General features: G+C 30.9%; 5 protein-coding genes and 2 pseudogenes across 7 annotated transcripts, besides 1 other annotated feature; 6 read left to right on the top strand and 1 right to left on the bottom strand.

The window, feature by feature from the left end:
* Positions 1-23: 23 nt before the first annotated feature.
* TVAGG3_0864500 (bromodomain) lies at positions 24-652 on the top strand (the record flags this gene model as incomplete). The annotated part of the gene is made up of 1 exon (XM_001306881.2): positions 27-473. The coding sequence occupies one exon, from the start codon at positions 27-29 to the stop codon at positions 471-473; it is 447 nt and encodes a 148-aa protein (XP_001306882.1).
* Positions 653-718: 66 nt separating this feature from the next.
* On the top strand, positions 719-2305 carry TVAGG3_0864490 (intramolecular oxidoreductase activity, transposing S-S bonds; the record flags this gene model as incomplete). Its single annotated transcript, XM_001306880.1, has 1 exon — positions 719-2305. The coding sequence occupies one exon, from the start codon at positions 719-721 to the stop codon at positions 2303-2305; it is 1587 nt and encodes a 528-aa protein (XP_001306881.1).
* Positions 2306-3502: 1197 nt separating this feature from the next.
* Positions 3503-14831: part of a mobile genetic element that runs on past the window's edge.
* On the top strand, positions 4676-5310 carry TVAGG3_0864470 (uncharacterized protein; the record flags this gene model as incomplete). The annotated part of the gene is made up of 1 exon (XM_051249812.1): positions 4676-5310. A coding segment is annotated over one exon (635 nt), but the record flags the coding sequence as incomplete, so codon positions are not given.
* On the top strand, positions 6092-7094 carry TVAGG3_0864460 (annotated as a pseudogene). The gene has a single exon. A coding segment is annotated over exon 1 (1003 nt).
* On the top strand, positions 8914-9796 carry TVAGG3_0864450 (annotated as a pseudogene). The gene has a single exon. A coding segment is annotated over exon 1 (883 nt).
* TVAGG3_0864440 (uncharacterized protein) lies at positions 9816-10079 on the top strand (the record flags this gene model as incomplete). The annotated part of the gene is made up of 1 exon (XM_051249811.1): positions 9816-10079. One exon carries the CDS (start codon positions 9816-9818, stop codon positions 10077-10079), a length of 264 nt encoding a protein of 87 aa, XP_051085286.1.
* On the bottom strand, positions 14187-14576 carry TVAGG3_0864430 (keratin-associated protein family; the record flags this gene model as incomplete). The annotated part of the gene is made up of 1 exon (XM_051249810.1): positions 14187-14576. One exon carries the CDS (start codon positions 14574-14576, stop codon positions 14187-14189), a length of 390 nt encoding a protein of 129 aa, XP_051085285.1.

Here is a 14831-nt window from a genome sequence, read left to right as displayed (position 1 = left end):
TCCGTTGTCACTTTTTAGAGTGAAAAATGCAGGGAAGTAGGATGACTCCTCAACAACTAAGCAAATGCATCAAATTTACACAGAAAGTCTATGATTTTCCATTCACAGATGATTTTAAAAAGCCTGTAGACAAAATTGTTCAAGAATATTACCAAAAAATTCTTGAACCAATGGATCTCGGCACAATTCTCGATAAATTAAAGAATGGACAATACAAATCAGTTGAACAATGGAAGGATGATCTTAAAAAAGTTTGGGATAATGCAATGCAATTCAATGATTCAAGAACAATTTTATTTGCTATTGCAAAAGACCTTAAAGAATACTGCAAACCTAAAATGGATGCAATTGCAAGATCTGAATCAGATCAATGGAAAATTTCACTCAAAAATCAAACAAAGAAGCTAGTTAAACTCCTAGATGCTCGTCCAAAGTCAGTTCATCCAAGAATTCTTTTAAAGTCATCCCACTAATTCGATTATTTGGATATATTTTTATTTTTTTGTCATAATAAAAGCTATGTTTATTTACAATAATTGTTATATTTCACAACAAGCTTTAGTAGTTTTCTTATGAAAGAAAATACATTTTGAGCAATTATTTCCAATAAAAAATCACTTTTAAAGAAAAATTCGATTAGTTGACATGTGGAGATATCATTTTCCGTAGAAAAACTAAAATGAAATTTCGAATTAATCACAAAAAGTGACAAAATTTCATGTTTTTTGCTTTCTTTTCTACTGTTAATTCAATATTTGTTCCTTATTCATTAACTGCAGAAAGTACAGTTCCACGCATTAATGCAACTTTGCTTCAACAAAAAGCAATTGGCCTCAAAACAGTCATTGGAATTGGTTTAAAGCCAGATGATAAAGATACAAAAACAAGAGAAGAGACAATTCTCGAAGCTACATATTACTATGGCGATAAGGCAGATTTCTACTTCCTTGAACCAGTTTCTTGTGATGAATTAGCCAAACAGTACGGTCTTTCAATTCCATGCGTATTTGTATATCGCGTTGGTTTACTTTGCGGAACATACATGTATCCTGAATCTGATTCTGGAATTATGTTCCTTTTGAGATTAATTCTCGAACCAATGCCAGAAGCTACACAATCGCTTGCAGATCTTCATTCTCAACTGGGTAACATGCCATTTGCTCTCCTGGCTACTCCAGAACGCTACAACAAAGCAGTTTCCCTTCAATACGATGTTTCATCTCAAATGAACGTTGGCGTCATTCCTGTTGAACCACAAGTTTTACTTTCATTAGGTATTAACTCATCAAAGCTCGCTTTCTTTAGAGGAGAAGATCGCACTGTTTTTCAATCTTCCGAATTTACAGAAGGATTATACGCACAGTCATATCCTGTGTACAGAAACCTCATGCCTTCTGATCTTCGTGGTGAATCTACAATCGTATTCGCTCTCGTTGCTCCAGAACTTAATGACGATTATCAGGAATTTCTTTACCAAGTAGGTGAACGTGCAATCGGTGTTGTTGTTGGCTATTTACCAAGGAACTTGAAATCCTACGCCGAATCCATCTGCCACGTTGTTATTGACGAAAAAACAGTTACTGTTGTTGCATTTAACTACGATAACGGTTTCTATTATGATACATCAAGCGAATTTACACCTGAACTCCTCAAGAAGCCAATTAATGTTGGAGTGTGGGTTCAAAAGGCAAATACAATTATTTCTAAAATCTTATTGGGACAAATCAAGCCAGAATTCATCAGCGAGCCAGAGCCACCCAAGTCAACTACAAATACCCAACAATTGGTCGGAACAACCTACGAACAATTCATTATGGATCCAAATTACGATGTTGTTGTTTTATACAAGCGCGAGGGCTGCGAGAACTGCGTTGAATTCTTCCCACAATACCTTGAGTTCGCTGCTAGCCTTTCTAACTATACTTACCTTAAATTTGCTTATATTGACATTCTCAAGAACAGTTGCAAGCTGAAATACCCATTCATGCCTGGTGTACCACATGTCCACTTCTACCCTGCACACAACAAGTCAGCAGATGTTCCAATGCGTGGAGGAAGATCAACAAACTCAATGTTGAGAATGATTAAACAGGGATCAAAGAACAAATACGATTTCGAAGCTCCTCCAATAGATAAAGCTTCTGCAGCCATGGAACTCTTCACTCTCCTCTTCGCTGCTAAAGATATGCCACCGGACGAACAGGCAAAGGCCATGGAGTACATCCAGGAACTCAATGACAAAATGAATATGACAACCCCTGAAAAGCCAAAGGAACAAGAACCAGATTTAACTAAAGAATTATAAAAATCTGATTTTTATATATATAAAATAATTCATATTTTTCTCTAATCTCATATATCCCACATAAATCTAAACTAAAAATTCTCAAATCTGTTAATAATTTTTTATTTTTAATCCTTTTAAAATAAAAGATAGCATTGGCATATATAAGTTGTAACATTCAGAGAAATTAAAACTTCCTATGAAGGATTTTGAGTAATTTCAAAATAGAAAAAATAGTAGTATATGTGGACGGGTTGTGTGACTTTTTTTGTTACGTCTATATATAGATGAAGGTATATTTTCACATCTTCTATATATAGATGATATAAAAATTTTTTCTTACGTTTTTTTAAGTCATGAATTCGTAAGAAAGCGCGACATTATTAAATAAATTAGTAATAAATATTATATACTAAACACATTTTAAAAAATTAACATTAATTTTAAAATAATTTATTTTTTTATCTTTTATAAAAGAAGCTATATATAGATGATGTCAGATATTCCGCGATTAATTAAACATTGTTTAAATCCTGAATGGGTTAAACTTCAATTTAAAAATGAAGATTGTGAATTATTAAATGAATATGAAAGCCAAAATAAGCTAATGAGGTATAAATATAATGATAAAGAATATTTAATTTCATGGAATCAATGGAGTCATAATCAAAGACCTCATAAACGAGAAGAAGAAATTGAAAATAATGAAATGGAAATCATTGATGACATTAAAGAGGATGGAATTCCTAAATTTTGTAGAAAAACCTTTAGAACTAAGTTAGGAGCATATAAACGTAGAGTATTAAATCCTGAATACATAAAACATTTATTTAAAAAGGAAGACTGTGAATTATTAAACGCTAATGAATATGAAAATGCTAAATCAAAACTGAGATATAAATATATTGGAAGTGATGAAAGGTGTAAAGATAAAGATAAAGTTTATTCAGTTTCATATAATAACTGGCACACGTTAGGGATAAGAAAACATTTAGGAGATTATGGTAAAAGTTCCGAATTCTTCAAATCTAGTATGTACGAGAGAATAAAAGAAATTAGAAATAATTATTTTCATGAATGAAAGATTCACTACCATAATGAAATAAAAAAATAAAAAAAATAAACTTTAAAAATTCATGTCTTACATTTTTGAATAATTTATTTTTTTAATTCGTAAGAAAATGAGTGTCAAAACTAACGACGTTAAAAAATTAGGATTCACAAACAGGGAAATAAAGGATATATTAGAGGAGGCAGGTTATGAGGTTGATAAATATTATTTAAGAAATTGTCAAAAATTCGCGGAGTTTTTAAATGATTTAGATTATGATGGAAAAATGAATAAAGATGATGTTATAAATTTCTTATATCCCACATCTGAAGAAGAAAAACCTAAAGAACCTGATGTTTTCCCTGAATATTATGAAGAACGGATTAAAGATGATGAATATGATGAAATTGAAAGACTGGAAAAAATAAGAGATGAAATAGATGAAAAAATTAAGGAATTAAGAGAAGTTGAAAAATATAATGAAAATGAAGTAGAGGGTTTAATGAATATCCCAGCTTCAGAATCAGAAGTTCAAAAATCTCATGAAGAAAGATATAAAAATTACTTTTTGGAATCTACTAAAAATTTATTAGATGGTGATATTGACGAAACACTTTCAGAAGAAGGAACTAAATTTATTCATAAACATAAGCTTCAGTTTATTGACGATGGAGATTATCCATGTATATTACTTTCACCTCCTCTTGATTCTGAAAAATTCAAAAAAGCACTGAAAAATGTAACATATGCAACAAATACGATTAAGAAAGAAGACCATGATATTTACACAAATTATTATTTAAATAAATGTACAGGTGTTGATAAAGTTTTTGATTTGTTAGATAAAATATCAAAAGAAACAATTGGTACATATAAAATTTTATGCGATTGTGGTTTCATTATTGAAGATACCAATAATGTTTCATATGAAAGAACAGCACCGAAGGAAGACGAAGTTGAAAGGTCTATACCATTCGTTATTAAGAACATAAAAGATATGAAAACTTATAAACATTATATTTATTCATTTATTTCAGAAAAAATGGAAGCAACCCATAAAACATCATCTCATCATTTTATAGCTATTCATACATTCCTTTTCAAAGTTGTGAAATTAAATAAGACAGGAATTAGATTTAATGTATCAGGGTACGCATTCTTGAGTAAATTAAAATGTATTCGTCACGTCGCAGATGATAAAAATTTATGTGTTCTTAATTCATTTTATGGACTTTAGCCCTGGACTCTCTGAGTCTCGGACTTTAAAAAAAATAAACTTTATTTTTATTTATTTTTTAATTTTTATTCTTACATAAATGAACAAAAACGGAACAGCTAAAATGAATGATAATCAAATTAGAGCAGAAGGTAGAAGGTTATTTAAACGCTTCTATAACATTCCTGATGGTGTTAATCCTAAAACTCGTAGAAGCTATTTAAATGAAGCAATAGATGCATATGAAGGGTTTGACATTTCATCAGAAAGTGAGAGGTTAGCAAGAATGTTAAACGTTAATATTGATTTTTATTATTGTGACCCTCAACCAGAAGACGTAGACATTAACAAGGTAGACTTTCCATTAGTGGAATCAATAATGATAGATCCAGAATTTGAAACAGTAAATATTTTATTAACACAGAGTCCATGTGGAAAACTTCACGCTGACAGAATTACAGACGTTGAAGCACTCACAGGATATAAAGTTTGCCCCTTTTGCAAAGAAGAAGTATATTCTATCCGTGATGATCCAGAAAGGAAAAACCAAAGAAGATTTTTAAAACATTGTGAGAAATGTAAAGAAAATAATGGAAGATTAATTCAAGACGTTCAATTGCAAAACACACAACAACCATATGCACCACATATCACGAAACAGAAGATATATCAATGGCTATTAGCACATAATTTGCAGGAATATTATAAACCAACAAGATATTATATTACTTTTGACTTCGAAACATTAGAGACTAAAGAAGAACTTCAACTTTCTGAATGTGCAACTTTGAACGCTTACTTAAAACCATTTATGGTATCATCAACTGTCAAAATAAAGCCGCAAAGCGGCGAGGTCGTAGACCGTGATAAAACATTTACGAGGAATTTTTGCTTAACATCAAGTGATTCGTTCATCTCTGATTGGATTGAATTTTTATTTTCAACCTGTTCATTAGTTGCTAAATCAAATATTGAACAATATGAAGAATTAATGAAGCCGCAAACGGACCAAACGGCGGGGACTTTGTCCCATACATTAAATGAGAAACAAAAGGAAGCAATGAAAGAGCTTTTAGATGAGGAATTCAATAAAGTGAATATCATAGGTTTTAATTCGGGAAAGTTTGATTTAAATTTAATTCTTCGTGATTTAAACACTGCAAAATGGAAAATAAAATCAATGCTGGGTTCATCTTCTCAATTTAAGCAAATCATTGTAAAGAAAACAAACTGTCCATATGAATTAAGATTTATTGACATCAGAAATTATATAGCGGGTGGAACATTAGACCAATTCACTCAAGATTTCGGAAACAATAAATCACGTGTTAAATCCTTTTTCCCTTATCAATTCATCACATGGGAGAATTACGAAGAAGAATTATATAAAGTGGAACCATTCACTCAAGATTCATTTTATTCAGCATTAACTCAAGAAACTATATCCGATTCAGATTATCAAATATATCTCAATGATGCTAAAAATTTTGAGAATAGATTAGAATATTTTATTCATTATTGCAATAAAGACGTTGAAATTATGATTGACCCAATTGATAAAATTATCGAAGAAACATTTGTTTATAAAATTGACATGCTTCATAATCTTTCTTTATCATCGAATGCATCAATGATTCGTTACGCGTTAGCATATAAGAACTTCAATCCTAACGAAACATATCCAGAAGAAGAAAATGTGGAATCAAGTTTTGAATTAACAAAAAAGTATTGGAAATATAAAATTGATTCATATAAGAAACAAGATGAAAAAGCAAAAGGATACTAAAAACAATGTTTCAATGGATGACTATCAATACTATCACGATTTAATCCTTTCATCTAAATGCAAAATGTGTGGTAAAGCGTTTACATATGCAAATAAACCAACATTGGATAGAATCGATAATGAAAAACCACATACCAAAGAAAATTGTCAGTTAATGTGTTGTTATTGCAATGTCGTAAAATCAAATAAAGATGAAGATGTTCAACGTTTAAGAATCAATTTAAGAAATTATGCATTAAAAAATAATTTACCAATGACTTTAGATTCAGTTGAAGCTTATCACATTCTCCGTAATGGAATTACTGGTGGTCTATCAAATGTTCAACATCGTGTTAATCTTAAAGGAATCACGCACATTAATAAACTTTCATATAATCCAGAAACTAAAACTGTATCAAATGAGGACACCACCAACATTATGACTCATTTCGTTGGTGTTGACTTTAATTCATTATATCCTTCATCATTTTCATCTAATCCTCATGATTTCATTCAATATACTGACCATAAAATGTATATGCCGGGAAGATTGAATGGTGTTATCATTTGTGATACAGCAACAAAGAAAGCAAAAGCACTGGGAATAATTAAGAAGAAAAATACTTTATTCGTGGCTGAAGTAAAGGGTCACATTGATGAAAAATACATTAATGATTACATAAACTTTTTACCGATAATAAGAAACTTAGATATTATCACAGATGAAAAAACAATTGGCAGTTTTATGTATAATTACATGAAATCAAACAATCTACCAGTTGACCAGAAACAGAGAAATTAACTCAGTTAGCATCAACACACAACCAATATCAACCATTTTCTTCTTATTATCTTTGGTATCTAATAGACAGATTTCATTTTATCATTGATGATATTCAATCAATTTTAACATTTACGAAAAACACTTGTTTTAATGAATTTGCGAACGAATTTATGAACGAAAGACAAAAGGCTGAATTAGAAGGAAATAAAGGAAAAAGTTTATTTTGCAAGATTTCACTTAATGGATCATATGGTTACGATGCAATGAATACACAAAATTACGCAAAGACTAAAATAATGAATGCACAGAAGGCACGCGTTGCATGTATGTCAAATAAGTTTAAAAACATAAGAGAAATAGGTGAAGATACGTATCAAGTGATGCTTAAAGATAGATTTTATAGATGTGATACATGTTTACAAGAGGCATTCTTCACTTTAGATAACGCAAAATACTGGTATTTGGTTTTCATTTATGATTTTATGTATAAATGCATGATGTTAATCGTTTTCATTTCATTGAAGGTGATACTGATTCATCTTATTGGGCAATCGCTGGCGACCCAAATCTTCCTAACACTCAAGCATTTCAAGCAATTGTTACGATAAACAATTTTATGATAAAAACATTTACAAATTCGCACCTTTTGATTTCTTCTGTTTTGATGAGAAATTTAAACCTAAATTAAAGAATAAAGCTGAAGAAAAAGCACATGAGAAGAAGTTATTGGGTTTAGCAATTGAGAAACAAGGTGATAACATGGTTGCTTTATGTCCTAAGTGTTATACATCATTCAACGGTTCAATTGATGGAAGTGATTTTAAAAAGATTGCACAAAAAATGAAAGGAGTTTAGTTTACGACAAAATAAACAATTAACACCTAAAAATTATTTGGATATAATAAATGATAAAGTGATATTTGATGGTCAGAATATTAATTTACAACTTAAAAATGGGTCAATGACTCGCTTAACAATTGGTAAGACTGCATTAACAGGAGCACACACTAAGGCTGTGTGTTGTGAAAATGGATGTTGTATGCCATTTATTTAATAAAATGCCACAGAAGAGACAAAAGGAACCGTTAATGATGTTTTGATACTATGATTCAAAGAGGTGGGCACCCTTAAAACATTTATTTTATTTTTATATAAATGGATAACCAGATTTAAAAATTTAATTGATGATTTAGTACTTAATCAAAATTTTCTTATTATGAATTAAAATCATATCTCCAAAAATATAATATAATAATATAACGGGTGATGATATGGATATTATTATCCATATTATAAAAATGAAATTTTGAAATATCATAATAAAATAATTTCTAAAATTAAAGACAAAATAAAAAATAATGAATATTCAAAGGGAAAAACTAAATCACACAAAACAATTGAAAGATTTAAAAATAAAGTATTAACAGAAGAAGATATTGATGAATATATATAAATTATATAATCCTGAGCCGCAAAAGCAAAAGGAGCAAAAACAAAAGGTGCAAAACGCCCAGGTCCTTCAGACCATAAATGAGCACAAGCTTTAATTTATGATTCATTAGTTAAACCATATTCAGCCCGACTTTTAAATGAAGATCAACTTTTGGAATTCATCCTTCAACATAAACTCGAAGCGGGAAAGTATTTAAACCTTTATATACAGCATATTTAAAACAAATGAATAGAATACATCCAGAATTAATGAAGGAAGGAATGAATTCCAAAACTTCATCATCCAAAATCAAAGCAGATAAAATTAAACCACTTGCAACACCAAAACCTCTAACGACAGTACCTGCAACACCAAAACCGCCTCCTCCTTCAGTTAATCCTTCATCATTCACTTTATTATATCCATTTCAAACATTAAAGAAACAAAAAGATTTTAAAAAGGATTTCAAGATATTAAATAAACCAATTGACCCAAAAATTCAACCGTTAAAGGAAAAATTTAGTCGCCCTTCATTTGCACCATATCCATATTCATATGAAATCGATCATTTAGAATATTCAAAAGGAAACGTTACTTATTTATTTGCCATTAACATTAACACCAGATATTTATATTGCATTCCAGTGAAAGGGAAAACAGAACAGGAAACAAGAAGAGCTATTCAATACTTACTAGATCATGAAAGAGTAGATAATATCAGGGGTGATGGTGATAAAGGATTTCAGGCAGCTATGACTCATTATTTCCCACAAATTAATTTTTACTTTTCATCCTCTCCATATACGTTTCATAATAAAATAGTTGATGCGGTAATGAGAACTCTTAGAGATGCGTTAGGGGTTAACGGTCAGATATACTGGGATGGAAATCATGACTCCATCATACAGCAGTTAGTATATTATTACAATAATACATGGCATAGAACAATAAACATGAAACCGGTGGAAATGAAAAATGATATTTCAAAAGAATGGGAATATATTAGAAAGCAAATGGAAAGGTTGAATGATGTTAAACGTGAACAAATTAATTCGGGGCTCATGAATTTTAAACAAGGGATAAAGTTTTAATTCATCTCGATTATGGAAAAACTGATAAATCAATGACAAAAAGAAGACGAAGATTTGACACAATAGCTGAATTTGTTAGATATATTAACGGCAATGCATTAGTTGAGGTTAACAATAAATTAATAGAAATTCCGATTTATTTTATTACTCCATTATATTTAAATAATATTTAATTTTTTTATTTCGTAAGAAATGAGTGACAACGAAGCATCCAAGAGTCCAGACGATGAATATAAAAAGAAACTAAACAGAATTAAATCAAAAATATGCTATTACAAAAAGAAGCCACAATGCGGTGGGGTTGAAAACGATAAAGAAATAATCGAAAAATTAGAAACTTACCGTTCAATCCTTAAACTGAGTGAAGCAAAAATAAAAGAATTTAATAGAATAAATAAATTGGTTGGAAGAGATGAATTTAATAAAGATGAATTTTTAAACTCTATCCAAATTTAATTTTTATTCCTCATCTTCTCGGTTTTCGTGGTTTGTTGTTTTTAATTTGTTCTTGCATCATTTTTATCATTTCCTCCCTTGTTATGATTCGTGGTAAATTTTGAGCTTGTGGGGTATTCATTTATGATAAAAATAAAAATTTGTTATCAGTTATTTTATCGTTAATGGTTTTTAGGTTATTCAATAATTAATTATTTTTGAAGAACTGAAGGTGTCACTACGTCACCATGTGTCACTCGGTTAATTAACTTCTCTTAAAATTACTGACAACATGACATTTTGACAACACAGCAGGATTAATGCAAAAATAAATTCAAATCATACTTTATAAAGCTTCATTTACAGGTATTTCATCGTCAGTAAATGAATCCTCATTATCGTTTGGTTCAACCTGTTTATATAATCCTTTCATTTCTTCTTTCCAAACATAACACCATGTTTGTTTACCATCTATTCTTCTCTGTTTCTTATCACATTTATCTTTAATGCTCATTTGAAAGTTTTTGTCTTTCATGTCTGATGGTTTGCAGAATAGAGCATTTTTACATGTCATACCTGCACACAATTCATCATAATGTGTATTTATCCATACATCTAAAGGATTTGATGATAATTCAATTAAATCTTGTTTGGCTTCAGTCATCGGTATGATTCGTACATTAAATGATGAAATGTCATATTGCATAAAATATGTTAGTAAATTATCATAAAATTCCTTAGTGCATGAATCCATTAAATTCTTGAAGTAATCAAATTGACCCTTAAATTTACCATTAACTCTTAAAACTACGTATCTTCTGTCTCCAACTTCAATTTTGACAGGGTAAACGTTATTAGTTACGAAAATGAAGTTTGCAACGTTCTGTGCTGTTCTTCTGGGTTGATTCTTTTCATTAATTCTAATCTCATTATCCGTTATAATTAATTTCAAAGCGTTGAAGTTTGCGAGTCTATCTTCACCTACATTCTTGAGTTCATTAAGTACAAGAAACATTTTATTTTCAACTACTGAATTGAAATTACCCGTTAGCTCACCTATTTCGGTAATGTTTTTGCATGAATAACCAGCGAGAAGTTCAGAAATAATGTCTGTAAATCTGTTTTTACCTGTTCCCTGAAGTCCTTTCAAAATAATTGCTGTTTCATTCTTGATTCCAGGATGTTGAATCATTGATGCAATCCAGCCGAGAAGGTATTTATACACTTCATCGTTATTATCACAAATGGCTTCTTTAATGAAATTCATAAACATCTCAATTTTTGAGTAATCTGGTTTTTCGAGAATGTTGTATTTATAACCTTGAAACGTTGAGAAAACATCTGGGGAATCAGATTTAAAGCAAACACCCTTAACGGTTAATGAAGACAATTGATTTAGTAGTACATCCCATGCTGTTATGGTTTTACCTTCTTCTTTAAATAATTTAATCATTTTGAGTGACTCTTTCATGTTTGATTGAAGAACGAATGATATTTGATTCATTTTGTCGTGTATGTTGTAATCTTTTTGAATGAAGTATTTATTTCCACAATCTACAAAACGGATTACACGTGATAAATCCTCAATTACTTCAGAACTGTTTTTATACTGATGTTTTTCAGCCTTGCGTCTAATATCTGTTATCAAAAACGAGTCATCAAGTTTGATATCAAATGTTATTTTTGGCTTACGTAATAAAGGCAAAACATATTCATCATAATATTCCTTTTGATATAGTTTTAGAATCTTCACTAAAACAAATGGAGAAGTCATTAAATGTGCATATCTACTACGTGCTTTTTCAAAATTACTTTTTGCATTTTCAGTTAAGCTGCAGAAGTTATAAACGTTATCGTATGCTTCATTAATTAAATGATTAGGTAACGAATTAATTGCTTGAAACAGTGTGAATAATGTAACTTCTTTTTCTAAATTCATGTTTCCACCGTCATTATGTACTTCAAAATCACTAATACCATCAACTATGCTCTGGGCGAGTTTATCGTCAATGTTTACATTTTTGTTTTCATTCATGATAGTCTTTATTTCTTCGTTCTTCTGTTCAACTCTTACCTTAATATTCAAATCATTTAATATATCATTCACCGTTCTGGTTAATGTTGAGTCATAACTTCCACGAATGAATGAGTATGTTTTGATTGGTTCTGTTGCATTCTTGCGAACTCTTGAATCAGCCATAACTACTAAAGAACGCTTTGAATCATCAATAGAAGTCATTATATCAATATCGTAATCATTGCAGGAATAGCATTTAATCATTCTGTTCGAAACTGAATAGAAGAAATTAGTGTTACAATAAATGTGAAGACCTCCTGAAGCGGTTTTAACGATAACATCTTTATCCAAAAGTTTTGATAAAATGTCTTTTCTAACTGTTTCTTTAAGTTCATCATTGTATGATTTATTGATATCAACATCTATAATCGTTAAATTTGATATTTTATTTACTAATAAAGCTGTACCAGTTTTCCTTCCTCTTCCTCCATCGTGTTTGAGGTAGTTATGTAAATCAATCTTGTTTTCACCAATTCTTTCGTTGAGGGTTTTAGTTTCTGCCACAACTAATTCCTCAGCTAATGAATCAATAACTTTTTCATCAGAAACGATAAAGTTGCTGTTGTTGTTTGTTGCTGTCATTTATATAGGAATAAAAAAATAAAAATAATTTTAAAACTAACTTTATTTTTGGGCTGCATCAAATTTCCATGACTGTTGTCAAAATGTCATGTTGTCACAATTTTTCAGAGAAGTTAATTAACCGAGTGACACATGGTGACGTAGTGACACCTTCAGTTCTTCAAAAATAAGTCATAACCGCCTTCCTCCTGTGATGTTGTCAAAATGTCATGTTGTCTCATTTTTTCAGAGAAGTTAAATTACCTGGTGACCTGGTGACCTGGTGACCTCATCAGTTATTCAAAAATAATTAATAAATACCTTCCTCATTAATCCCACTATGTTGTCAAAATGTCATGTTGTCTCATTTTTTCAGAGAAGTTAAATGACCTGGTGACCTGGTGACCTGGTGACCCCTTCAGTTCTTCAAAAATAAGTCATAACCGCCTTCCTCCTGTGATGTTGTCAAAATGTCATGTTGTCACAATTTTTCAGAGAAGTTAATTAACCGAGTGACACATGGTGACGTAGTGACACCTTCAGTTCTTCAAAAATAAGTCATAACCGCCTTCCTCCTGTGATGTTGTCAAAATGTCATGTTGTCTCATTTTTTCAGAGAAGTTAAATTACCTGGTGACCTGGTGACCTGGTGACCTCATCAGTTATTCAAAAATAATTAATAAATACCTTCCTCATTAATCCCACTATGTTGTCAAAATGTCATGTTGTCACAATTTTTCAGAGAAGTTAATTAACCGAGTGACACATGGTGACGTAGTGACACCTTCAGTTCTTCAAAAATAAGTCATAACCGCCTTCCTCCTGTGATGTTGTCAAAATGTCATGTTGTCTCATTTTTTCAGAGAAGTTAAATTACCTGGTGACCTGGTGACCCGGTGACCTCATCAGTTATTCAAAAATAATTAATAAATACCTTCCTCATTAATCCCACTATGTTGTCAAAATGTCATGTTGTCACAATTTTTCAGAGAAGTTAATTAACCGAGTGACACATGGTGACGTAGTGACACCTTCAGTTCTTCAAAAATAAGTCATAACCGCCTTCCTCCTGTGATGTTGTCAAAATGTCATGTTGTCTCATTTTTTCAGAGAAGTTAAATTACCTGGTGACCTGGTGACCTGGTGACCTCATCAGTTATTCAAAAATAATTAATAAATACCTTCCTCATTAATCCCACTATGTTGTCAAAATGTCATGTTGTCACAATTTTTCAGAGAAGTTAATTAACCGAGTGACACATGGTGACGTAGTGACACCTTCAGTTCTTCAAAAATAAGTCATAACCGCCTTCCTCCTGTGATGTTGTCAAAATGTCATGTTGTCTCATTTTTTCAGAGAAGTTAAATTACCTGGTGACCTGGTGACCCGGTGACCTCATCAGTTATTCAAAAATAATTAATTATTGAATAACTGGGGAAATGAATTTACGTCAAATGTGCAATTTATAAAATCTTATGTCGACGAGCGTTCATTGAACTCTATACCATGCGAATACAGTCATAAATGGTGGCATGTAATCTTTACCCAAGCCTGTTGGATTTGTTGTGAAAGTATGGACATGATTTCCTCCTGGTTCAGTTGGTCGAAAAGTCTTTTTTGCCGAATGGTTATAATCTGGAGATAAAACGTCATTGCCAGCATAATATTCTGAGTTGTATAATGGGTGGTCTCTTAATGAGTGGCTATGGTCGCCAGAAAAGTTTGTAGTTCCTGTATGAGTGTGCGGTGGAAGGTTTGCTTCTTTAATTTTCTTCGAACCACCTGTTTGCTTTGAAGAGTTAGCACAGTATAAGAATTTGTCTACAATCTGCTTCCACGTACCAAAGCCTAAAACATTTGCGGGATTTGTTGAATTCATTGACGTATAAATAGAACCAATGGGGTAAATCATCTCAAGAATTGTATTTAATCCATTATGAATATTGAATTTATTATATAATATTGAAACTGGGTGAGTATTTAAAACTGGTCTTGTTATCAATATTAACGTATTATTTTTGAAAATTGCTTTTCTAACATCTTGAAATTTTGTGATTTCAGACCAGTTTCTTCCATCACTACTGATATTTACTAAATCACCACATCCTAAAGCAATGAAATACCCATCAATATA

This window comes from Trichomonas vaginalis, chromosome VI (assembly GCF_026262505.1).
Source record: "Trichomonas vaginalis G3 chromosome VI, whole genome shotgun sequence".
Classification (NCBI taxonomy): domain Eukaryota; phylum Parabasalia; order Trichomonadida; family Trichomonadidae; genus Trichomonas; species Trichomonas vaginalis.
This window is presented reverse-complemented; position numbering and strand designations above follow the sequence as displayed.